The 26,477-nt window shown below is 26.3% G+C and overlaps 3 protein-coding genes across 6 annotated transcripts in view; 1 reads left to right on the top strand and 2 right to left on the bottom strand.

Moving 5' to 3' along the window:
• Positions 1 to 6,267: 6,267 nt before the first annotated feature.
• The window catches only part of LOC127291061 (dihydropyrimidinase-related protein 3-like), a 29,449-nt gene continuing 9,239 nt past the window's right edge, over positions 6,268 to 26,477 (bottom strand). For 2 of the 4 annotated variants that reach the window (XM_051319971.1, XM_051319972.1), the window contains 3 exons: positions 22,726 to 22,792; positions 8,079 to 8,173; positions 6,268 to 7,283 (listed from right to left, as the gene is read on the bottom strand). In XM_051319971.1, the coding sequence (XP_051175928.1) occupies positions 6,959 to 7,283; positions 8,079 to 8,173; positions 22,726 to 22,776 (471 nt within the window). In that variant the 5' untranslated portion in view covers positions 22,777 to 22,792 and the 3' untranslated portion in view covers positions 6,268 to 6,958. Of the gene's footprint in view, positions 7,284 to 8,078; positions 8,174 to 16,975; positions 17,360 to 22,725; positions 22,793 to 26,077; positions 26,414 to 26,477 lie in introns of those variants that run through there. The other 2 variants (XM_051319970.1, XM_051319973.1) reach the window with 2 other exon arrangements.
• Positions 19,290 to 22,537, bottom strand: LOC127291059 (uncharacterized). Its single transcript, XM_051319967.1, has 4 exons — positions 22,384 to 22,537; positions 20,418 to 22,010; positions 19,840 to 20,342; positions 19,290 to 19,736 (listed from the first exon to the last, which is right to left on the bottom strand). Exons 1-4 carry the CDS (start codon positions 22,439 to 22,441, stop codon positions 19,515 to 19,517), a joined length of 2,376 nt encoding a protein of 791 aa, XP_051175924.1. The 5' UTR covers positions 22,442 to 22,537; the 3' UTR covers positions 19,290 to 19,514.
• On the top strand, positions 22,894 to 25,787 carry LOC127291060 (FAST kinase domain-containing protein 5, mitochondrial-like). The gene is made up of 8 exons (XM_051319969.1): positions 22,894 to 23,056; positions 23,167 to 24,162; positions 24,246 to 24,413; positions 24,521 to 24,670; positions 24,745 to 24,970; positions 25,056 to 25,130; positions 25,196 to 25,483; positions 25,564 to 25,787. Exons 2-8 carry the CDS (start codon positions 23,207 to 23,209, stop codon positions 25,654 to 25,656), a joined length of 1,956 nt encoding a protein of 651 aa, XP_051175926.1. The 5' UTR covers positions 22,894 to 23,056; positions 23,167 to 23,206; the 3' UTR covers positions 25,657 to 25,787.

Below are 26,477 nucleotides of genomic sequence, written 5' to 3'. Positions count from 1 at the left end.
GTATGGCGGAGTATCGGAGGCGAGAATATCACTTTTCTCAAACTTTTCTGAACTATGGGCAAACTATGAGCCAAGTATGGCAAACTATAGGAGGGGAGGAAAACACTTTTTTCTAAATTTTTGAACTATGGGCCAAGTATGGCGGAGTATTGGAGGGGAGAAAAACACTTTTCTCAAAATTCTTTAACTATGGGCGAACTATGGGCCAAGTATGGCGGAGTATGGGAGGCGGGAAAAACACTTTTTTCAAACTTTTTGAACTATGGGCGAACTATGGGCCAAGTATGGCGGAGTATGGGAGGCGAGAAAAACACTTTTTTCAAACTTTTTGAACTATGGGCGAACTATGGGCCAAGTATGGCAAACTATGGGAGGCGAGAAAGCTCGTTTTTCAAAATTTTTGGACTATGGGCGAACTATGGGCCAAGTATGGCAAAGTATGGGAGGGGAGGAAAACACTTTTTTCAATTTCTGAACTGTGGGCGAACTATGTGCCAAATATGGCGGAGTATGGGCAGCGAGAAATAAACTTTTTTCAAAATTTTTGAACCATGGGCGAACTATGGGTCAAGTATGGCAGAGTATGGGAGGAGAGAAAAACACTTTTTTCAAACTTTTTGAACTATGGGCTAACTATGGACCAAGTATGGCAAAGGATGGGAGGGGAGGAAAACACTTTTTTCTAAATTTTTGAACTATGGGCAAATTATGGGCCAAGTATGGCAAAGTATGGGAGGGCAGGAAAACACTTTTTTCCAAATTTCTGAACTATGTGGCGAAGTGTGGGCCAAGTATGGTGGAGTATGAGAGGCGAGGAAAATACTTTTTTCTAAATTTTTGAACTATGGGCTAACTATGGACCAAGTATGGCAAAGGATGGGATGGGAGGAAAACACTTTTTGCTAAATTTTTGAACTATGGGCGAACTATGGACCAAGCATGGCGGAGTATTGGAGGCGAGAAAATGGCTTTTCTCAAACTTTTGTGAACTATGGGCAAACTATGGGCCAAGTATGGCAAAGTATGGGAGGGGAGGAAAACACTTTTGTCTAAATTTTTGAACTATGGGCGAACTATGGGCCAAGTATGGTAAAGTATGGGAGGGGAGGAAAACACTTTTTTCCATTTTTTTGAACTATGGGCGAACTATGGGCCAGGTATGGCGGAGTATGGGAGGCGAGAAAAACACGTTTTTCAAAATTTTTGGACTATAGGCGAACTATGGGCCAAGTATGGCGGAGTACGGGAAGCGAGAAATACACTTTTTTCCAATTTTTTGAAGTATTGGCGAACTATGGGCCAAGTATGGCAAACTATGGGAGGCGAGAAAAACACTTATTTCAAACTTTTTGAACTATGGGCGAAGTGTGGCCCAAATATGGCGGAGTATGGGCAGCGAGAAATAAACTTTTTTCAAAATTTTTGAACCATGGGCGAACTATGGGTCAAGTATGGCAGAGTATGGGAGGAGAGAAAAAGACTTTTTTCAAACTTTTTGAACTATGGGCGAACTATGGGCCAAGTATGGCAGAGTGTGGGAGGCGAGAAAGACACGTTTTTCAAAATTTTTGGGCTATGGGCGAACTATGTGCCAAGTATGGCGGAGTATGGGAAGCGAGAAATACACTTTTTTTAAAATTTTTGAAGTATGGGCGAACTATGGGCCAAGTATTGGCAAACTATGGGAGGCGAGAAAAACACTTATTTCAAAATTTTTGAACTATGGGCGAAGTGTGGGCCAAATATGGCGGAGTATGGGCAGCGAGAAATAAACTTTTTTCAAAATTTTTGAACCATGGGCGAACTATGGGTCAAGTATGGCAGAGTATGGGAGGCGAGAAAATCACTTTTCTCAAACTTTTGTAAACTATGGGCAATCTATGGGCCAAGTATGGCAAACTATGGGATGGGAGGAAAACACTTTTTTATAAATTTTTGAACTATGGGCTAACTATGGGCCAAGTATGGCGGAGTATTGGAGGCGAGAAAAACAATTTTCTCAAAATTTTTGAACTATGGGCGAACAATGGGTCAAGTATGGCGGAGTATGGGAGGCGAGAAAAACACGTTTTTCAAAATTTTTGGACTATAGGCGAACTATGGGCCAAGTATGGCGGAGTATGGGAAGCGAGAAATACACTTTTTTCCAATTTTTTGAAGTATGGGCGAACTATGGGCCAAGTATTGGCAAACTATGGGAGGCGAGAAAAACACTTATTTCAAACTTTTTGAACTATGGGCGAAGTGTGGGCCAAATATGGCGGAGTATGGGCAGCGAGAAATAAACTTTTTTCAAAATTTTTGAACCATGGGCGAACTATGGGTCAAGTAGGGCAGAGTATGGGAGGCGTGAAAATCACTTTTCTCAAGCTTTTGTAAACTATGGGCAATCTATGGGCAAAGTATGGCAAACTATGGGATGGGAGGATAACACTTTTTTCTAAATTTTTGAACTATGGGCGAACTATGGGCCAAGCATGGCGGAGTATTGGAGGCGAGAAAAACACTTTTCTCAAAATTTTTGAACTATGGGCGAACAATGGGCCAAGTATGGCGGTGTATGGGAGGCGAGAAAAACACGTTTTTCAAAATTTTTGGACTATAGGCGAACTATGGGCCAAGTATGGCAAAGTATGGGAGGGGAGGAAAACACTTTTTTCTTTTTTTTTGAACTATGGGCGAACTATGGGTCAAGTATGGCAGAGTATGGGAGGCGAGAAAATCACTTTTCTCAAACTTTTGTAAACTATGGGCAATCTGTAGGCCAAGTATGGCAAACTATGGGATGGGAGGAAAACACTTTTTTCTAAATTTTTGAACTATGGGCGAACTGTGGGCCAAGCATGGCGGAGTATTGGAGGCGAGAAAAACACTTTTCTCAAAATTTTTGAACTATGGGCGAACAATGGGCCAAGTATGGCAAAGTATGGGAGGGGAGGAAAACACTTTTGTCTAAATTTTTGAACTATGGGCGAACTATGGGCCAAGTATGGCGGAGTATTGGAGGCGAGAAAAACACGTTTTTCAAAATTTTTGGACTATAGGCGAACTATGGGCCAAGTATGGCAAAGTATGGGAGGGGAGGAAAACACTTTTTTCCAATTTTTTGAACTATGGGCGAACTATGGGCCAAGTATGGCGGAGTATGGGAGGCGAGAAAAACACGTTTTTCAAAATTTTTGGACTATGGGCGAACTATGGGCCAAGTATGGCGGAGTATGGGAGGCGAGAAAAATACTTTTCTCAAAATTTTTTAACTATGGGCGAACTATGGGCCAAGTATGGCGGAGTATAGGAGGCGAGAAAAACACTTTTCTCAAAATTTTTGAACTGTGGGCGAACTATGGGCCAAGTATGGCGGAGTATGGGAGGCGAGAAAAACACTTTTCTCAAAATTTTTGAACTATGGACCAAGTATGGCAAAGTATGGGAGGGGAGGAAAACACTTTTTTCAAAATTTTTGGACTATGGTCGAACTATGGGCCATGTATGGCAAAGTATTGGAGGCGAAAAAAACACTTTGTTCAAAATTTTTGAACTATCTGCGAACTTGTTTTTCCCCTTGATCTTATTGACCTTTAGGTCAAAAGTGATATAAAATTTGATAAAAAATTTAATGTTATGTTCGTCTCTAACTATAGGTAAAAAATTACCTTAAATTTCTAAATCTACTTACCTGGATAGATTTATAGAAAAGTGCTCTTTGAAATTTTCATGTGAATTCTTATTGGCAATTGTCGAAAGGTTATTGAAAAGAGAAATTTCAATATAATTATGTAAAAAACAAATACTTTTTACAAAAAAAGGAAAAAACTTCTAATGAAAATCGAAATTCTAACGGAATTTCTAATTAGCACGTTCCATTGAATCTTTCCACTTGTGATAATAATGATAATTATCAAAAAATTTCTTTTTATAGCTTACGTTCAGTGAAAGAAGAAAGGGGATGTAAGTTTCACGAGGGAGGAGTGGACAACCGTCATTAATAACCTCATACAAACGTTGCGCCACCCCAAAATTAAGAAAAATTCATTATATTTTTTTCAAATTAATTAAATTAAAGAAATTAAAATTTATTAAAATTAATTGTTATTATTAATTATTGTTACTATTCATTATAACTTCAATAAAAAATCAATATAATTATTAGAGGCACGAGACATTTTTTATTTAATCGTCATTATAAATTGAAACCAGATTAATTTTGTTAATCAAATTTTTATTAAAAATAATTAACATTTTTCTAACTTAAAAAAATATATTATCAATATATTAATATTTTCTTTAATGAAAGGAAATTTATTTGTAACATTATTTTTGTTTAGTATTTTCTTGTGTTTAATTTCGTTTATTGTTCTTTTTTTATTTATTTCTGAAATTAACTTCTTTAAATCTATTAATGTTTATTAAATTTTTTTCATATTTTATATATTAAGCCAAATTAATTTTCTATCCAACAATTTTCAATTAAACAAATATTTTTCTTCTTCAAAATCTTGTCTTGTTACCATTAACACCGAAATGCTTCGTATCAAATTCTTCGACCAAATTCTTTAAGTGAGTCAATTTTCCATGCAAATAATCGTGTCTCGTGTTACGTTGCTTGAAGACCGGATCGTTATTCATATTGTAATCTTTAAAAATTTTTATTTTTATCTGAAATGTAAAAAATTTTGTAATATACTTTTTGAGAATTAAAATTCAATTGGGAGAAACAAAATTCATAAATCTGTAATAATTTACAAAGAAATCTACAATTTTTCATTGTCTTTTAAATTAGTTTTGAAACGAAGGTAAATCTGTTAACTTTAAATAATTCCCGAAGTTTGAATTTTTTTCATCTTTTTTAAGAATCCAATACCGTTAAAAATCGAAAAAAATCAAGAAAATTTATATAAAATGTTTTTGTGCATCAAACACAAATTTTACGTTTTTTTCTGCTTGTAAGTTCTTATAAATTATAAGTAAGCTCTAAAAGATGAATTAGAAATTGAGTGATTTTACAAAAATTATTTCCATGAATTATCAAATTTTACTAATAAATATCCGACAAGGACTCTGGGGGAAATATAAATTGGCTCAAACAAAATATAAAAAATATTTTACTTTATCTATTTAGCAAAAAATATTTCAAACAATTACCTTGAGTTCTTGAAAATTCCCCTGAGCTTTCACTATATTATATTGCTGCTGCCACTTATAATATCGACTTTTACTGTTAACGTATTTTTATAATTGTTTATATTCCGGACAAAGATTGTTGAATTCCTCTTTATAATGTCTCCTCTGTTCGTAGTTGCTGTCTTTCGTATAATAACTAAAAATTCAAAACACAAAATTGTCGTTATAAATCTGATTTCCGTAAATCGACGAGTAAAAACCGAAGAAAAAATAAAATGAGAGGAAAAAGAAATCTTAAAATCGAAAAGAAAAAAGCCTGTTTTTAACAAAATTGTCTAAATCACAGTTTTACTGTAAAAGACAAATAATTAAAAATTAGTGATAAAAAATAATTATTTCAGTATGTAAACAAAGTTCCACATTTAATTGACGGGGAAAATACTGAAATCATAAGAGAATTATTGGTTTTATTTTCCAAATATAAAAACATCATTTGTGTTATTGTTTACATTTTTCTAACCTACATGTTGTTTGAAAGTGTTACTCACCTGCAATTGATTGCATAATCCTTTTATCAATCACTTTAACATTTAATTCCCGAACACATTTAATTATTTTAACACTCGGAATTATTTCTAAAACATTGAAGAATTTACAAAAGCCGCTATCGAAAAAACCAACCGATCAAAACAAACTTTTCTAGTGATGACCATTGATGACACCTGATCATTTGGCAGATCTGTCGGCAAAGAGTACGAAAATACAAGACTAACCGCAAATATTCATTTTCTAGCAGCAACTTCAAGTGGAAGGCATTTGTACGTTTTACTGTACATATAACACACTTTACACGCCCTTTGTTGAGAATACGAGTCATGGCATAACTAAAAACTCGCACATATATATATATATATATATATGATGTAAGTGATTTTAAATTATGTATGTCATATAAATTATAGTCAACATCATCCTTAGCAGATTTATAATAGATTCTAATATATTTCATCTTAAGAACCATAAAATACTTTTTTTTCAGTAAAAAAAGAAATATTTTTTTTCTTTAGAAAAATAATTTACATTTTCTTCGATATAAAGAAAAAAGTTTTTTTCTAAATTAATTTAAAAAAATTAATTACAAATAAATACATAACTATTTTTTGTTTATCAAAATTTATATCTATTTTTGTCAGTATAAAATATATATTTCGAATAGTTTATTTAAAAGATTTTAAAGGAAGAAAATGAGAGAAGATAGAAAAGAGGGAATCCGTTTTTTTTTCTTTTTTTGCAGAATTACGCTAACAAGATCTACCGGTGACGCTGGATGAGTTCACATCGTAAGGGGTCATCGTTCTACGTACATATATGATATGGTTCGCACGGTTCAGTACACAGTGTGCCTAATTATTATTCTTTCAGGAAAAATTTTTGTAATGATTCTAACATGTCTCTACCGTTTAAATATATATATATATCTGAGAAAAGAAATTTTCACCCACACACATGACCTCCTTATTACAATGCAAGGGTTGACATGCGTTCAAGATCACACAAACTGTTAACGTCTAGCGTGAGTTAATTATATTCAATAAATTATGTTTGTCTATATACAATGAGCGCGTGTAATTAACCTTATTTTCTAAATTATTTACTTGAAAATCACTTTTAAGCGCTTTGTCTTTAAAAAAAACTGTCATTTTATTTCTTCTATTTAAAAAATAATTAAATTATTCATTAAATAATGAAATCTCTTGAGAATATCTGCTGTATTTATTATTTCTGTCCTAGATTATTATTGTTTATATTAGTTCATAATTAATAATAAAGAGAATTTTCAAAATATTACTTTTGCATTCCATGATGTGATGCCAATGTGTAAACCATAGTCACAACAAACTTTCTCATCAGCATTTGTTCTGTATCTTTCGTAGGCTTCAAGGATGCTTTCATCTGGCCTTGGAATGACAAAGTCTAGGATCATTGTCGTTCCACCTGATACGGCCGCTTTTGTACCTTGATAGAAATCATCAACGCTTGTGGTTCCCATGAATTCAAATTCAAGATGTGTATGAGGATCAATTCCACCTGGCATAACATATTTTCCTCTTGCATCAATCGTTCTTGTACCACCGGGAATTATAAGATTGCGACCAAGTTGTCTAGAAAAAATAACAAGAAAATATTATTTTCAGCTATTACTATTTTTTTTAATTAAAAATAAATTTTGTTTAATTATTTCGAGTGTTATAATAATTAAAATTTAAAATTTTTTTTTTTTGCATCGAGTGTTCTGTGTGCGTGAAGGACGCGTAAATTGAAAGCTATTTTTCCAGATGACCGATTTCTGATTCTGAGGGGTTAACGATGCGCGCAAAGTGACCTCTTGTCGCAGAGGCCAGCAATATTCACTTCAATGTTATGTAACTTAAATTTTTTTTTCTAATTCATTTAGTACTCTTTTTTTCAAAATAGAAATTATAACGCCTAGAATATAAAAATTACTATGTTTATAATTATAATCAATTGCAACTAATAATTATTATAAATACACACTTGTACTACTATATTATGTATTTCATCGGTTCTCGCGTTCATTCATTTTAGTTTCAATGAAAAAAGTCTTGATGTCAAGATATTTATATTTACATGTGTCAAGTTTCTCCTGCATGGATATTAAAAGGATTTATATTATGATGAAAGTAGACAGCATGCGAAATCGCATGTGATTAAAAGGCTCTTATTTCCTTTTAATATTCTAATCTTTCCTGTCATTACACACGCAAATATATATTGTATATATATATATATAAATATACCGGATGAAGGAGATGAAAACATTTCGAGAAATATTATTTTTATATGCACGCAATCAAAAAACAAAGTTGTAAAATTTTTTTCAATTACACTAAATTTTATAAATTAAAAAGAAAATTTTTTTTTTTAAATTAACTTACTTAATAATGCCATCCTCGATGTAAATATCATTATCAGTCATGTCATCTTCATTCACGATTTTTCCATTTTTTATCAAAAGCCGATTCTGCGCGCTCTGAAATTTAAATATAAAATTTGCATTAATAGAAATATTAAAAATTTTTAAGAAAATATTTTTTTTTGTGAATTCTTAAAAATTAATTAATTTACTATTATAGAATATTTTTAATTGAAAGAAATATTAATTAATATGCGAGAGTTTTTAATTTGATATTATTAAATATCAAGTCAATTATAGATCACAATGAACTTAAATTACTTATAATTAATATTGACCATGATTAAGACATAAATCATATTAGTAAATTAAATAATTATTTTCATAATAAATATTCTTTTTACATGAAAAAAAATATATATTATAATATTCAAGTGAGTTTCCTTCGCTTTATACATATTAAGAAGGGCATCCGGTTTATATGACCATATGTAAACCAATAATATTGCCTCACTTTCACGCACTTCCGGCGATGTTGAATTTAAAATGAACCTCTTTTTTAAAAAAAAAAAGTTTATAACTTGACGTTTTAAATTTTATTATTCTTTTCATTTTACAAAATATAAATTTAGTTATAAATAAATATTTATAAATAAATTTTTAAATATTTTTTTTATTTTTCTCATTGTTAGGGAGAATATAATATAATAAATAATAATTAAACAATTTTTTAATGGATTTTTCAGCTTTTAAAAATTAAGACGAGAAAGAGTAAAGTGAAATCGTGAACAAGGTGCTAGACACAAGAATGGGAAAGGGTTTTTGAAGAAAAAAAAAAAGGATGTATATGTATTCGACGAAGTGGGAAATAAAATAAAAAGAAAAAAAGAAATAATTTTATGGCCCTCGTGTCTGCCACCCTTTACTTTCACCATAACGCCGACGCCCTTCGTATATATCACCAACCTCAGTGTATAGATTTTCCGCGTGCGATTATATTTTCAACCCCAGAAGCTTAACTTTAATTTTACACTCCCTCATGGTATAGATATTTATTACAAGAAAATATATGACGCATTTGAAAGAATTTCACGAATAATATTTTTCTTTAATATATTATTTAAAATTTTTTTTTAACTTAGAAATATATTTTTTTTGTTTCACCATTTTCTAAATTTAATTATATAATTAATAATATTATTTAATAAATTATGTTAATTAATAATTATATTGATTAATAAATTATATTAATTATTATTTATTAATTAAGCTTCAGCCTTTCGGCCCAGAAGTGGACTTGGTTTAATACAAAATTTAAAAAAATATAAATTATATTAATTAAAATAATTCTTGAATCGGAATTAGAAATAGTGAATACTGAATTAGTGAATAAAATTTTAAAAATTCAAATTAGAGAAAAATTTTTAACTAGCTTTAAGGGGAATAAATATAATTAATTTAACATCGTTATAATATTAATAGTGAAATAATTGTTTAAAAATAATATTTTGTATATAAATAAAAAAAAAGACAGAGCGATAACCTTGGAAATAGATCGATTACATTTTTTTCTATAATGTATAAGAATCATGGATAGTAAATGAATGAATATTAAAATACTAAGAGATTGTGAAAGAAGAGACCTTGCTATATGCACGCAATATACTCGCGTACTGCAACTATTTTTTTTTCTCTTTCAATTATTATTCATCAAAAATCATCATAGGTTTTGTAAATTATTTTTAATGATGAGCTATCACTTAATTAATACAATACGAATTATTTAAATACAATGAATACTCTTCAAAGGTGTACAAAAAAAAAGAAAATTTAACAAAATTTACAGAAAGTAAAAAAAAATAATTTTCTAAATAATAATTTTATTGCAAAAAAATGAATTTAAATATTGATATAATTTTTTTTTTTTAAGGGAATGTCTATGTATTTTTGGATGAGTATATTTATAGCACTTCTACCCTGAAAAATAGAAGAAGTCATACACAAAGAAGGAGGAATTTCAGAGAGATGAACCGCAGACTTCAAGGTCTAGATGTCTCGACAAGAGATTTGCCCTACGACGATTTATATATTAAAAAAAAAAAAGGAGAAAAGAATTTTCAAAATGGGTAACAATATTTTGATAGAATTTGATTGTCGACATTTTTTCGGAAATAGAAATTTGCTGTATGAAAAATATATTTTTCTCAACTTAGAGAAAAATAAAAAAAAAAACATTGTCAAAAATCTGAAAATTTCAATCAGAATTTTTTTATTTTTTTTTTTAACTTAGAAAAATTTTATAAATATTATTCTGTGTAATTTTTTTTTTTTTTACCTCCATGAAGTTGGACCAAAAATATCAAAACATTTTTTAAAAAGGGGTTTAGGGTTCACACAATGTCTTAAGAAGTATTTTTCAAAGTATTATTTAGATTGAAAAATTAAAAAAAAAAAAGTAATTTAAAATTTTTGATTCTACGAAAAACAATTTTCGGCGCTGACCATCGAAGCCAACTTTTTTTTTCATATATTTTACATAACTTTATTGTTTTTTGGATAAGTAAATCGATTTGTAAAAAATTATATTTATTTTTACTTTAAAACAAAGTTTAATTTAATACCCAATTTTAGTGAAAGAGAAATAAATTTAACGCACTTCATTCTTACAGCAAAGAAGAGAGGCGAAAATAATTGACATAGGGTTCGCGTATAATAAATTTCTCGAAAGACTCGAACATTATGGGTTCTCCTGGGTGTTTCCTTCCAATCGCCGCGAGAGTTAATCTCGTCTGGTTTAATAAATTTACTACTGGATCTGTATTATAAAAGATCGCCGAGAAAGATAATATAATATACAGATTTACATCACATTTATATATACCTGGCAGAAAAAAGAATCTAAATTTTTATTAATTTAAAAAAAAAATTATTGTTTTCAAAATTCTATACGCAAATTCGTCTCGAATTTTCAATAATATCTAATTTTTCGCATAAAATATATAGTATATATATGATAAAACACATAACTGTAAATGATTGCAAATTGTAGTAGAAAATTGTTATGATGGTCTTTTACCGTAACTTGAGAGTCCCTTATGTCACGGATGAGCTATTGAAGAATCAGATGGAAAAGAAGGTATTTTGCACGTGGTTGTATGCCAAGAGATATTACCCTATGTTGTTCACTTGAGTAAAGGTGTATATATATAAAAAAAAGGGGTCATACGAAAAACATGGTCTAATTCGTGGTGTATTATATACACATACACCTATTTGCAAATGACCGTCCCGGAAGTGGCAGGCCTAGGTCACACCTGGATCCCCATCAGAAAGCACATCTATTTTTGTCTTTTTACACAATTTTCTTTTTTTTTTTTTTTAGAATTTTCAAAACACAAAGGGAACGGCGCATATATACAAAACATTATTTACTATGTATCTTTTCATCGCAGAGTGAATTAAAATCCCTCTTATGTAACACAACGACGATTACTATGATTCAGTCTTCACTCTCTGCAACTTGATTCGTTCCAATCACCAAGTTTTTGTTCCTTAGAGCGTCTTTATAGATTATATATGTACCCGCGAGGCAAACAAAAATTTCTTTTACACTAAAGTGAAGAAAATTATTTGCTGACGCAATTTTAAAAAGATTTTTACTAAATCGTATATTTTGAATTAGTTTTCAATTAAAAAAAAAGAATATCAGATTTTTTATTAGAAATTAATTTTTAAAGAAAATATTTAAAAAAATTATTTCTCCCCTTTATAACTATAAGAATATAATTTTTTTTTTATATCATAAACGAGAACAATTAATTATAGCGTAAGGAAAAAGGAAGTTTAGTTTAGTTTATTTTTGAAGCATTATTCTTGAATATAAATAAATAAATAATAATTTACGTAATAATTGCAATGAATTATTATTTTTCCGTATTATAATTATTATAATAAGATACGTGGATTTTTATAAGTGTATAATAAATTATTAAAATAATGTTAATTTCAAAATTTCTCTCTGTAAGTGAATTAATATTGATCAGATATAAAATGTATAAACATTTATACTTTATATATCAAATAATTATTTTAGTATTATATTTTCAATATTATTAAAACAATATATTGTAATACATTGTGAAAAAAATACAAATTCTGCTTACTTGCACAAATTTGCATACATATATAAGTATATACATTTCATTCAAGCATGTCTCGACAAACTATTGATTTATTCATTACTAGTTTACCTGTCCACGTTATTTGACCAGTCTCTAAAAAGTGTTCCATTTTTGTTCCTCTCAGTATTATTATTAATATAATAATAATAATAATTATTATTATTATTATAATATATAATAATATAAAAATATTAAAATAATAATAATAATAATAATAATTATTATTATTATTATTGTAATAATTATTTTTAATATTGTTGTTGTTACTATTTTAATATTAATTTATTATTAATTAAATTAATAATTGTGTTTGTTATAATTCTGAAAAAATTTCCCTAAAACTGAACATTTTTAAAAATAATTTCTCAATTATAATAAAAATTGAAATAAATTTTTAAATTTATTTTTCTTTTTGAATAGTATATATTATATATCTTTGTAACCACATTGTGTTGTCTCTAACGGAATACCTAATTGTCTCTCCTGTCAGACGTTGACGAGTAATTGAATATAAAAAGGAAGAATTATATTAAATTGTGATTTTGTAAATCGAATTTCTGATGCGTGAAGTTATCTATATGAAATACTATTTTATGTCATTGATACCAAAAGAACTATTAAAAATAATTATTTATATTTTTTATTCAAAATAAGAGAATTCTTTTTTTAATCAAATCTGTTTTTTCAGTTTTAATTACTTTTTACAAAAAATTGCATTATTAATTAATATTACAGTGATATTAAAGTGCATTTTTATTAATAGAATAAATAATATAAAGTTTATAATTTGTTTTTTTTATAAAAATTAATTAATTAATCATTTCTTCTAAATTTTATTTTTAGACAATGGTCAATTTTATCATAAAGAGAGTATTTTTGATGTGTATATATAATTTGTTGATAATATTATTACAATATCTAGAGTACATAATATATAGACAAGATACCAAAAAAAAATTATCACTTTTTTTACGCCTTGTTTCCGTCTATTTAAGATTAGCAACTAAATATTTATTTATGAAAATTGTATAATCATTTTCATAATCAAATAATTAGTAGGTATATATATCTAATTACTAATTTCGAAAAAAACAATTAAGAAGTCAAATTATATGTAAAGTTAACTTCATTTAAATTATTCCGATTTAAAAATTATTAAAATACAGTTTTTACACATAAAATTTTTTTTTTTTTCCATTTATGATTTTTGTTATCGAAAAGGTGAATCAATATGTCTTTATGATTACTTAAGTGTGATAAATTTTTTTTATTCTCTTTCGATAACTTTAATCCAACATACGAATTACAAAACACTTTAATGCCACTGATTATTTCCTTCAAAAAAAAATGTTATTTTAAGAATTTAATATTTTATAATGTAAATAAATTAGGTGAAATTTTATTAAATTACGCGATTATTGAATTATAGATTAAATAAAATTAATTAAAAACGCCTTATATTATTAATATTAATAATTTTTCTTTATAGGTATAATATAAAAAAAAGTATATATGTATAACATAAATTTAAATAAATTTAGTTTTCGATTAGTCGCGGTTTAGTAAATTCTCACATAACCGTAAACAGTTATTTACATGTTTAATTTAATTAGTGAATTTCAAATTATTTTATTTTTTTCAATATTGGTAACTTTATTATAGAAGATAAATTTCTGGGACACGTTTCATTTTATGTTTCACGATATATATATATATATATATAATATATAGGTGTGAATTAGTTTCAAATAGTTTACACTGTCTGGTATATATGGAAAACGTGATGATAATGATTTTAGTTGGCTCAATGAACCACGAAGTGTAAACTAGACTGAAGATGAAGCAAAAACAAAAAAAAAATTACAATTTATATACCTTGCGTGCAAAATTACCGTTTGAGAATCTCAAAAAAAAAAACAATGAAAGAAGTCATAACAATTAACAGGCTAATCAACTCTCTACAAATGGGTCGTAAATTCTAACAAAATATCGAGTAATTATAGAAATAGGAATTGTAAATCATATAATTTCAGATTAACTGCATAATTTTTTATTGTAATTACTATTATTAATTAGCAATTCATTATTTGAAATTATTAATTTAATAATATAGAGAGACCAATTCAATTAGGCTGAATTTTTTTTTTTTTTTTTTTTTTTCAATATGCAAGAAATCGAACCCAATCAAAAAGCGATGGCAATTAGACATATAAAATATGTCATTATGCGAAAATGCCTACGGGTCTAGTGGATGGAAAACTCATGAGTCTCGTTCCCTAAAATGGCACGAGACGGACAGTGTAAAAAATACATGAAAGCCGCATGCGATAAAAAGCAACTTGTATACTAGACCTGACTTTAAACGGATTATGCAACTTTTCTATTTTGCGCGTTCCGCATACAAATTTACTGATTTGTTACGTGTATTTACTGGAAAGGTAATTGCCCCGGAGGACACTGAAACGCTAATTTGAAAAGCATGAAAAAATTGCGCGGTAATCCTGAGAAATGTCTCTTTGAAAAAGAATTTTTATTCACACTCACAATTTACACTGGTTACTTTCTATATAATAGTCATTTTAATGACTTTTCCAAAGAAAAAAAAAAAAAAAAGAAACCAAACTTGTTTACAGGAAATATAGAAATTTGTTTGTTTGTTTTTTTTTTGAATAAAATAAATTTTATAAATATTCAAATGTATGTTCATATAATAGAATAATACTAATTATATTAATATAATATATACAATGTTACAAAAAGGAAATTATTAAATAAAAGAAAATGTCAGAATAATTAATATAAAGATAAAAAAAAGTATATTATAATTAATTCACGAATGTGAAAATAATACTATTTATACATGAATAATTTCATGTGTTTGTTAGAAAGTTAGTTTTTATATATGAAATATGAAATGAAATGTATATACTATATATATAAACAAGGAGCAGCAAAGTCAAGGCTAAATATGTCATTGAAACGGTTGGTGCATCGAGAAACATAATATGATGCATTCATTGTAATGTTCTAATTACTCGCGGAAATGCGTTTTAATAAAGAATCATTAATGAAAAACAAGTTTTGAGAGCCGCGAAAGTGTCTGACACTTGATTTTTGCATCAATGAAACCACTGTCTATACAGGAGAAAATTAAATTTTTATTTACCATATTTATAAAATTATAATACGAAAGGAAATGATTTACAAGAAAGGAAATTATTTTTCACTCATATATATGTAATTCATAATAATTTATAATTTTCCCCATATCGTTATAACAATAAAAATCTAAGAAATTAATAAAAATTAAAGTTATAATTAATAATTAAGTTAAAGAATTTAGTTTCTCTAATTAAATTTTAAATTTAATTAGTTTAAATGTGAATTAATTAATATAAAAATCAGATTGATGTTCTATTATAAAATTAATTGCACAAATATTTCTTTCTTTTGAATTAATGATTATAGGACATTAGAAATTATATTAGACATAAAATCAATATTGACATATTTTGATTCATTGTTGTTCGTCAGAACAAAATGTTGGCAAATTGCCCAAAAAAAAAAAAAGAAATTCAGCTCAATATTTATTTAAAGTTATATAAAACGAAATTGATAATGAAAGCGCAATTGTGAAAAAAAATTGCTCAAAAATGCAATATAAACAAATTTTTCAGTATTTAAATATGATTTTTTTCTTTTAAATAAATTATATACATTTTGTTTAAAAAAAAAATATACTCAATTGTCTACGATGTAAATATACTTGCTATCTAAGAATAGAATATGAACAGGTCTGATACTATATTCCACATGTGGTACTGTTTTATTGAACATAAATTTTCCCGATGCTATGACAACGGTGAATCGAAAAAATAAGGCATTATTTGTTTTTTTTTTTTTTTTTGAATGACATTTAGATTTTTTGGAAATTTAAAATAGTTTTATTGAATGAGAATAAATTTTTCTTTTTAATATTATTTTAAAAGGCATAATTTAAATTTCTATTATTATTTGAAATTTAAATTACATTGAACTTGCTCTTTGTGTTTAAAATTACTCAAAAAAAAAAAAAAAAACATAATTTAATTAAAGTAACTAGTTTTGTTATTTAAAAATTGAAACAAAATTTGTTTAAAATAAATTGTGTCTATTCAAAAAAAACTAAAATATATGGTTCAAATATAATTTTTCTCTAAGTGAACTAAAATCAAAGAATTTTCTTGAATTTAAAAAGACTTTATTTGATTTAAACAATTTTTTTACTATTTAAAAAAAAAATTTATAAATTTGTGAGCAAACTAGTTATTAACATTCGTCAACAGCGGATGGTGCGGGTACTTCGCAAAGAGAAAAATCTCTAGTTTCTTTCTATATATGAAATGTACCAATCAATAAACCTTCCAGTACAACCGTATGTTAATTTAGGAGTGTTATATTAATTAAAAATATCCGTGAAAAAATAACATTCAATAATCGATTAAAAATATATCTAATAAAGATATAATTCAAAAATAATCATTAAACGAAAAATCCCCAATAATAATTGCTCAAATGGGATGTAACCGAGATGACAAGAATCATAGTCTATGGGGGTTGACTCACTAATCTATAAGCTTGAAAGCTCTCGCAAGGGGTTGACATCAATTGCGCGCAACCATTTTAACCCTTATAGGGTTAAAATCCCCTTCGATTTAAAAATTCTTTTTTTTTATTTTCTTTATTCTCACAGTCTCACCTGCAGATGGATCGGCACCTTTTTCACCGGCGTACTCATCTCGTTATCTATCTAGTCCTTTTTATTTTTTTTCTTTTCTAGTTGAATCGAGAAATATCTCTATAATACGCACTCACAAATAATGGAAAAATTATTATTTGACGAAGCACTTTTTTTTTTTTTGAATGAAAAAAAAATTTTGCTTGATCACAACAACACACGGTTTAAATTTTAAATGACAATGAGAGAAAATTTTATCCTATTTTTATGCCTGAACAAGAAAAGAAAATAAATTTTTAGCTAATGCTATGATTTTTCTTATGTGTTATATATTGAATGCAGTTTGAGATATCACGAGTTTGCGCGTCTAACAGAGCCGGCAATCGACTAATGTCGCGATTGAGCTCTGCGGCCTGCGCACCAAGGTAGAAATTCCCCCCCTCTACTATAAAATGTTTCCTATATCTCCCACCCTCCTAATTTTTTTTTTTGCAGTCACATATATATGTTTTTTTTTTACCTAGATATGAACCTTTTTTATCAAGTCATATTATTTTGAAATATTTATTTTGAATTTTGAAGAAAAAAACCAAAAAGAACTTGATTTTCTCTGATGGATTTTTAAGTCTTTTCAAATAATTTTATTTAGAAAAAATTTTATTTGATCCAAAGAATGAATAAATAAAAAATAATTTTGCTGAGAGACTAAATTATAATTTGATTGTTGTAATTAAATTTTTTGTTGGCACTGATCAACATTTTTAATATGCTGAATGTTGTAATAAGATAATTATGAGATAAAATTATCAGAATATTAAGTTTTTTTTTTAAAAGATCTAAAAATTTGAATTTTTTTTTTTAATTTAAAGATTAGCCTTATTTTTCAAACTAATTTAATTTGACACGTATTTTAAAATAAAATTTTCTTTTGCTGCTGATGTGAAATAATGAAAATTCCTATGGAAAAATTCTTAAACAATAATTAAGAATTAAAGAAAATTATTTAAATTAAAAACTTATAAAAAAACTTTTTGTAAAATTTTTTAAACCAATTAAAATAATTTTTTTAAAAGAAATCTCAATACAACATAAATACACGAATAAAGATTTAAAAATTTGTTACTATTTATCTACTGTACACTGATAAAACAGCTACCGCTTTCTCTATTCTTTCAAAAGACATCAGTCGATAATATAATTTAAAAGTTACTTCCAAGTAAAATCATAAGATGGACTTTATTTAAAAAAAAAATTATTTAACTCTAATTCAAAAATCGTCTATTGTAAAATTAATTATTATTTATTTTTATAAAAAAAAAAAATAAATAAAAGAATTCCGATTTTAAGAAGCCAAATGCCAAGTAACATTAAAAATACGTCTAATATTATATTCTTTTTGATGAAATATTTGAAAAGAAGTAAAAGTCATCAATGAAATTAAATTCGATGTTGCGATCTATAATGGATCTTGTTCTTTCACGATTTCTTTTGAAAATATAGGAAAGTTGTATTCAATCAAGTCTTCTTTCTATTTTCTTTTTTTTTCATAAAATGAAACTAGATACATATCCCGTTCAAATATTGTGAGTTAAAAATTTTCTCAAGTGAGTTTGGAAAAAAGTCGTCTAATTATTTAAGGGCCTGAAAAATATTATTCCACAAAATAAAAACTCGGCAGGAGATTTTCAAACCGCCAATTTCACTATGGGTGCCTTGTCGGCTTCTTTCACAAAAGTAAGAATGACCAAGCAAAAAAAAAATTTTTTTTGATGAACGAAACGAAAGTTTAGTTGATTATTTTTTTTTTCAGAAGATGCGTGAATTTCATTGCAAATTCAAATACTAAAAAAAAGATATTAATAAATAATATTAATAATAATAATATTAATACAAAAAGTAAATGTTTATACAGTAAAATAAATTTATAACTTGCTAAATGATATAAAATAAAAAATTAACCAGGTGTAAAATATACAATAATTATTATCAATTTTAATTTGTTTAATTTTTAATTATAAACAAATTAAATAATTCCAATCGACAGAAATGAACAAAAAAAAAACTCTGATAATAATGAGGATAATTTTATTCGTGGTTTTAAAATTAATTAACTTTATAGTATTAGATTGTAAGTAACTAATTTAAAAATAATTGGTCATGAAAATAAAATTTAATGCACTTTTTTAAAGAAAAATCAAAAATATATTTCAATTAGAGAAAAATTAAAGTTTAATAAGTAATTAAATATTGGAAGACACTTAACAAAAAGGAAAATACAAAATACTAAAAAGAAATACAAAATGCAAAAACACTAATTAATTAAATATCATTTAAATAGTAAATTATTAGAAATTTATTTCTTTACTATTAATAAAAAAAAAATAAAATGTATCTTCGCAAAATATGTTTAAGATATATAGAGCAAAAAAATTTTTGTTTATTTACAATCTAGTTTAAGTGTAAATGCTAAACAATTAATAATGTAAAAATGAGAAATATATGAAAAATATGCTTACTGTAGAAAACATTTATAGTAAGTATAAAATTCCATAATTTTTAATTATCGCATATTTCGTGATCTGATAGAATCTGTTTTTTTCGCTACTGTTTTTACTTGTATAGAAGTATCCACTAAAACGTCTAAACCTTCATTCTTATTTCTTGGACTTGCAACACCCATTCGCCCCTCGTGTCTAATTACAACTTTTCTCTCACACGATTTTAATAAATTTTTCATTCGTTTTCCTGAATTTTTAGATTCTTTTCCACTTTCCTCATTGACCTGCAAAGAAATGTTTATATCCTTTATTAATCTATAAATATCCTTTTAATTAATAATAATAAATGAATCTTTAATTAAATGATAATAAACATATTTTACATACTATTTGAACTGCAGAAGATTTATAATCAACTTTAGGAAATTTAAATTCCTTTTCAGGATTATTTTCATCTTGCTGTTGCTTTTTAAGTGGAGACAAATTGAATTTAAGGGCAGAAGATTCTTGTAAATTTTTTAATGGTGTAATTCGATTTCCTTTAGAATCATTAGAAATTCCTAATGGTTGTGGTGTCAATAACCATTCATTATTTTTTCCATGTACATTCTTGACTAATTTTGTATCAGTACCTCTTATATATTCAGCAATTGGTGATTTTACATATTCATATAAATTTTTTCTTGCATCTGGAGTTCGAGGACTCTTTAGACTATTTATTGATGATTGTGAACTGAAAATATTATCCATTTGAGGAAAATATTCCTTCTTTTGTTTTACATCATCATTACGTGGACTTTTTCCAGGAGTAAAGAAAAATTTTTTTTTTGGAAATTTTTTCTCTTTCTTTTCGACACTCTTTACTTCACTAATGGGAGTTTTTAATTTCACTGAAATAAAGAAAGCAGAAATTTAGTAAGAAAAAAAAAAGGATTAAATAGTTTGTAAAATTAAAAAAAATGTACCTGATAAAATGGGTGTTTCTGTTTTTTTGGATTTTGTAGTATTTCCTAATTTAGAATCAGGGGACATTGGATTTTTGAGAATATGGAAAATAGATTTTCTTTTTTTCAGTAGAAAATCTTGATATTCCATGCAATGATTTATTGTATTTAGAAAATCAATATTAGTTGCAGGTAATGAAAGAGATTTATTGGGACTTGCTAATTTTGCAATAAGTTCTGCAGTTTTCTTTTCATTCGATTGATTAGAAACTGTTGGATCATTCTTGTCAATTTCCATCATTAATTTCGCTGTTTCAAAACATCTTTGTCTTCTTTGTGCAAGTTCGGCTAAAAAACTTTTATCCATATCATCTTCACAATTAAAACTAAACTCATCATTAGTTTCATTTTCATGAGAAATTGATGTTTGTTTCTTTGTGGAAAATTGTTTCTTTTCATTTTGTTTTGAAAAATATTTCTTATTTGTCAATGTTTTACCATCTGTGATTGACAATTTTTTTGGACTAAACGTTATATCTCTGAAATTTCGTGATTTATAACCGAGTCGACTCTCATTTAATGCAGTGTCATCTAAAGAAGCCATTTGACGATCACAGGTTGATTTTATATTATTGAATCTTATAACCGGAGAATCTGGTAAAGACATACTTCTTCTTAATTTTTGTGGTGAAATTGGTTGTGGTTTAAATACACCATTACACATACTCTCCCAATATTCAAAAGAATTATTTGTATCATTTATTGGACAATTTTTCTTCACTTTACTGAATTGTTTTTTGTCAGAATTTGGAGTGTCATTAAATTTAAAAATACCTTTAGGTGTTTCTTTATAAGAAATTTCGTAATTTTTTAATTTACTCTCTTTATTGTCAAGTGGTGTTGATGAGAATCTTTGCATTTCTTCTAAACATGTTTCATCCACAAATTCAATAGTTTGATTTTCTATTTGTTCTTCTTGAATGTCTGAATTTATTAAACATTCCGGCATTGATTCATCTTCAATGAATTTACATAATTTACGAAATTCTTGTGTCATTCGATGAACACTTACACCAGAATAATCTTTCTGATCAGATATTGATGGCATAACAGACTCTTCAATTATTGTCACTAATTTCTCTGCAAATTTTGCTGGTGACAAATGAAATTCTTGTGAAAGCCTACTCAATACTCTTTGATGGGATTGTACACCACTTTTGTCTGAATTTAAACTTCTATTAAAATTTGTCAGAGCATTCCATAATTTACTTGGTTCTTGACGAGATGTTACAACTGTAGGTTGCACATTATTTTGGTTTTGTTTTAATTCTAAGGTTTTACTGATTTTATTCAAAACATCAGTTAGTGGTGATACGGGAGTTACATTTTTTTTCAATTTTTCTGGAGTTTGACAAGTTTTTATGTTTTCTGCAGAACTTTGCTGTTTGTGGGTATTTAATTGAGATCTCAATTCAGTTACTTGATGAAAAATTGTAGTATCTGCATCTATTGTTTCAATGGATTTTACATTAATTTTCTTCTTTTCTAATTCTATATCCATATCATTTAATTCATAAAGATCATTTGATTGTGATTTTTCCAATTCCATAGTACCTTGAAAAAGTAATATTAATATATGAAAAATTGTACGAAATTAAAAATGAAATATTTGAAAATCAATTGTTTTATTAAAAATTCTGTAGATAAGATTATTTATTCTAATAAGCTATGAATAAAAAAATATATTGTTTATTAAAATATTTGCATATTTAAACAAAGACATTTCAACAAAATGAAGAATAAAATCAACTTAATAAAAAAACTTTTCGTCAAGTAATAATAAATTATATAAATAAAGTAAGTACATTATTAATTATTTAAATATTTCAAAAGTTTACAAAATTATTGAATTGAGGTTAGGATAATATTAATCTTTTCTAAAGAAAATACTTTTTTATAAAGTAAATAAAAATATTTATAAACTTACGATTATACTCTAATAATGTAGATGTAAAATCGCCACTACGGCGTCTTCTAAAACTCATTGTTTTTATAAAAATATCCACAAATATTCACAAATTTTTCAACCGACATAAATCACAAACAACTTTAAAATAACGACAGTTGCGATACGTTAGATACGTCAAATAAACAACTTTTAACGTTTCTCGTATTTCACGGTAGAAACACCTTAAACTTACGTAAATCTTTTACGCTTTCAGTATTTGATTGGCGCGCACATTTAAAAAATTATTATGAGAGGATAAAATAATAAATAATAATCTTAATAAAGAAAAAAGAGAAAAAAATAATAATTTTATTCACTCACCGATCGTAGAATTTGCTCATCGTTACAATAGTTAGAAGTATCTTCTGGCATCTTCCTGTCTGTTAACCTGAAAAAAATAAAAAATTTACTTAATGTTTTATTTATATTTCTAATAATTATCGATATAATAAATAAATAAATAAATTTATTGTATACAATAAATCAAAACAAGATTGCAATAAACAAAATTATAACCTTAATTCTATTATTCAATCTCACGTGTACGATGCGCGGGCATGACGAAACCTAACCTCAAAATAAACGAAATAAACAAATTGTAAGAATAGTAATTGTTGTATACTTAATTCATTTTAAATAAATATAAACCAAGGTAATTAAAAATGAGAACATAACATATTATTAATAAGACTTTTGATTCGAAAAAAAGGTTTAAATATAAAATTTCTGTGTATTTTTTCAATATATTTATATATGTTTCAGAACAAAAAGAATCTACGAAGTAAAAAATAAATGGAGTAAAATGTTACCAAACATATTCAGAAAGTTTAGTGAAAGACAATCTATTTTGCGAAGTTATGTTAATGATAAAAATATATTTTCTACTTTCAGAAATAATAGTAATAAATTCACTAAATACAAATGTTCAAGTATCTCTAGTGAACTCACAAAAAAAGATAAATATCAATTCAATTCTCTTTTAAAAAACACTCAAAGATTCTGTACTAATATTATAACCGTAAAAAAACAAAATTTTGTAGAATCTGAATCATTCATTTCTCAAAATAAAAAAATTACTGATGAAGACATTGAAAAATTATTAAATTTAGATTGGTCAAAAATTACAACACAAGAATTTATTGATAATTTTGAAAAACTTATTTTGTACATGCAACAATTAGAAAATATACCTAATATCAATGTTGATAATATTCTACAAGGTATTTCAGAATTATGTAGCAATTTTTCTACAGAAGAAATAATTTCAATCTTTAAATATACGTGTTCTTTGAAATCTAAAGAAAACATATTTGTTGATTTTAAGCAGAAAATATTACTAAGTTTCAATCAGGAGTTATTACATAGACTTTCAAAATTAAAATTAGAAGAAATATTTTTTCTTATTCGTATCTACAGAAGTAATAAACTTGCGAGAAAAGTTCTATTTGTTATAAGAGGAATCTTTAAAATTGACAGGAGAGTGAAATATTTGTCTTTAGAAGAATTATGTCAATTGATGAATATACTTGGCTATTGTTTCAATCTTCCACTGAATTTTTACATTATTGAAGACGCTATAGAAAAAAAGAATTGGGACACCTTCAATGAGACACAAATTTTTAACATAGTATATGGATTTTTAAAAAACGAATATAAAATTAAAAACAAAGATACTAGAATACAAGTTTATAAATTAATTCTAAACAACATTAATGAAATGAATCCTGAATATATAAATCCTAGTTTGCAGTATTTAATGTATGTATCATTTTGTTTCAAAACAAAAATTATTTTTCTATATTTTAAAATTTTTAATACTAATTAATTAATTATTCACACAGTCTAATATATAAAATAATTGACGATGTTGATGAGATTATTCGAAAATTTTTTAAATCCATTGAACCAAAATTGGAGGAATATTCTTTGAAAAATTTGATAAATATTTTAGGATTAGCTTCACATACTTTGATTCATGAGAAAACATTAATTAATTGTATTCTGGAGAGGTAAGAGTTTTTTTTAAAACTATTTCTAATTATAAAATTTAACTTATTTAAATATATTTCAAAAGTCTTTACTAATTATTAATATAATGTTGATTGAATCTTAACAGGTTTAATAAAGAAATGCATAATTTAACGTTACCAGATATTGAACGAATTTCTTGTAATATGACATCATTTAATTACGATTCTAATCATCCTTTTTATATAAATTTATTAAAAGAACTAAGAAATCCAGATCGAGAGGAAGAAATTTCAAAGTAAGTTTGATAAAAAAAAAAAAAAATTAAAACAAAATAATTTATTATTAATGTTTTATGTAAAATTATTTCAGACACAGCAGAGCATTTATTCGCACTCTACAAAGCTTAGTTTACGTAAACATTTATCCCACGGATTTAATATCAAAAATAATGGATTCTGAATTTATAGATAAAAATTATAAAAATGTGCACGCAATGAAAAGTTGCCATTATTTCATTGATCAAAGTATGAGTATTGAGTGTCCAAATTATACAGGGCATATATTAAATGAAAAAGTGCGAACGTTCTTTTCAAAGGTGAATTAATTAAAAATAAATAAACTCAATGAAAGAATATTTTAAAGATATTTTTATCTAATTTAATAAAAATATATTATTTCAGAAATATAAATCTCACGAGCTAACTGAATTTAATTTAAAAAACAAAATTACAAAAGATGTCATTCAAATGTGTGAGGTAATTATATCACTGAATGAAATTTGAATTTATTGTTATTAATTTTATTATGTTTATTTTCACAGCGGGTATTCAAAAATCCAGTTTATATGTGTAAAATTTTGCCCCACTTTTTTAATGAAGATATTATATTTTGTTTTGATGAAAATGATAAACTAATTTCACCAGAACCATTCTTATCACCATTGCAAAACGGATTGATAAAACATATTCCTGAAGAGGCAAAAAATTACAAATGGTTAACTGTGATAATAACTAACTGGAAAATGATACATAAAAACAGCGAAGATTATAGTAGTCTTTTAGCAATGAAATGTAGACAACTAAAAGCTCTTGGATATATACCTGTTGTTGTAAGTTCATTTTTCAAATTTTTTTAATTAATTGTACTGATTATTAATTTTTTAAACCTAAAACTAATTTCTCATTTCAGCTTTCCCATCAGGAATGGTATTTAAAAGCAAACGATGAAAATTGTGAGAAATATCAAGAAGATTATTTAAAAAAACTGTTAAATGTTAAATAAATTGTAAAAAATTTCATTCAAATGAACATCCGATACTTTAGAGACTAATGATTTAAATATTTTAAATTCTGTACGTTTCTACTTTTTCTTTATTAATAAATTATAGATTGTTTTTAAAAAATAAAATAAAATAGCATTTCAATATAAATTTTAAATCAACAAGTAGATATTAATTACTGAAGTTAGCAGCTATTTTCTAACCATGACATTCTTAATTAATTTTTTAAAAAAATGCTCGAACGCCGTATTCCAAAATTATATATAAGATCTACACAAAATTTAAATTATTTAATATTGGGTTTTGTTTAAAATAACTATAAAGAAAATTTGTATGAAGCCGTTATTGAAACACTTGAGAAAAAAAATTAGAAATATAAAATACAAAGTCAAAGTAGAATATTTTCAAACAAAATAAATTTACCTATTCAAGATGTTGTTTTTATGAAACGTATTTTTCATATCCATTATTTTTCCACACAATAAAAATGAAAACTATAAAATAATATACAATTCTTTCAAACACACTGCACGTTTTTGACAACTAATTTTGAGGTTAGAAAGCACCGGTGGTAAAGTTCACAAGTTGGTTTAATTCACTGTCACGATGATTACTTTAAAGAATACTATATTTGAAAGAAGAATTATCAATAGTATCTTTCAGTATTGAAAAAAGTAATAAATATTATTGTAAAATTATTAAAAACACTAATTAATTCAGAAATTGTTACACTGTTTCGTGAACACTATTCGCGCCATCAACGTACTTGAGCGTCGTCATGGAAACTCATGATGACCAACAGTAACAAAAAAAAAACTAACTA

Source organism: Leptopilina boulardi, unplaced genomic scaffold (genome assembly GCF_019393585.1).
Source record: "Leptopilina boulardi isolate dan_hultmark-lab unplaced genomic scaffold, ZJU_Lbou_2.1 LbouV2_123, whole genome shotgun sequence".
Lineage (NCBI taxonomy): Eukaryota > Metazoa > Arthropoda > Insecta > Hymenoptera > Figitidae > Leptopilina > Leptopilina boulardi.
This window is presented reverse-complemented; position numbering and strand designations above follow the sequence as displayed.

Excerpts from the sequence above, each read along its gene's own strand:
- LOC127291059 (XM_051319967.1), bottom strand. The coding sequence starts at position 22,441 with ATGAGTTTTAGAAGACGCCGTAGTGGCGATTTTACATCTACATTATTA. Across the intron at positions 22,011-22,383 it reads TACATTATTAGAGTATAATC|GTACTATGGAATTGGAAAAA; the intron begins GTAAGTTTATAA and ends TACTTTTTCAAG. Across the intron at positions 19,737-19,839 it reads AATCTTCTGCAGTTCAAATA|GTCAATGAGGAAAGTGGAAA; the intron begins GTATGTAAAATA and ends ATTTCTTTGCAG.
- LOC127291060 (XM_051319969.1), top strand. The coding sequence starts at position 23,207 with ATGTTACCAAACATATTCAGAAAGTTTAGTGAAAGACAATCTATTTTG. Across the intron at positions 24,163-24,245 it reads CCTAGTTTGCAGTATTTAAT|TCTAATATATAAAATAATTG; the intron begins GTATGTATCATT and ends TTATTCACACAG. Across the intron at positions 24,414-24,520 it reads ATTAATTGTATTCTGGAGAG|GTTTAATAAAGAAATGCATA; the intron begins GTAAGAGTTTTT and ends GAATCTTAACAG.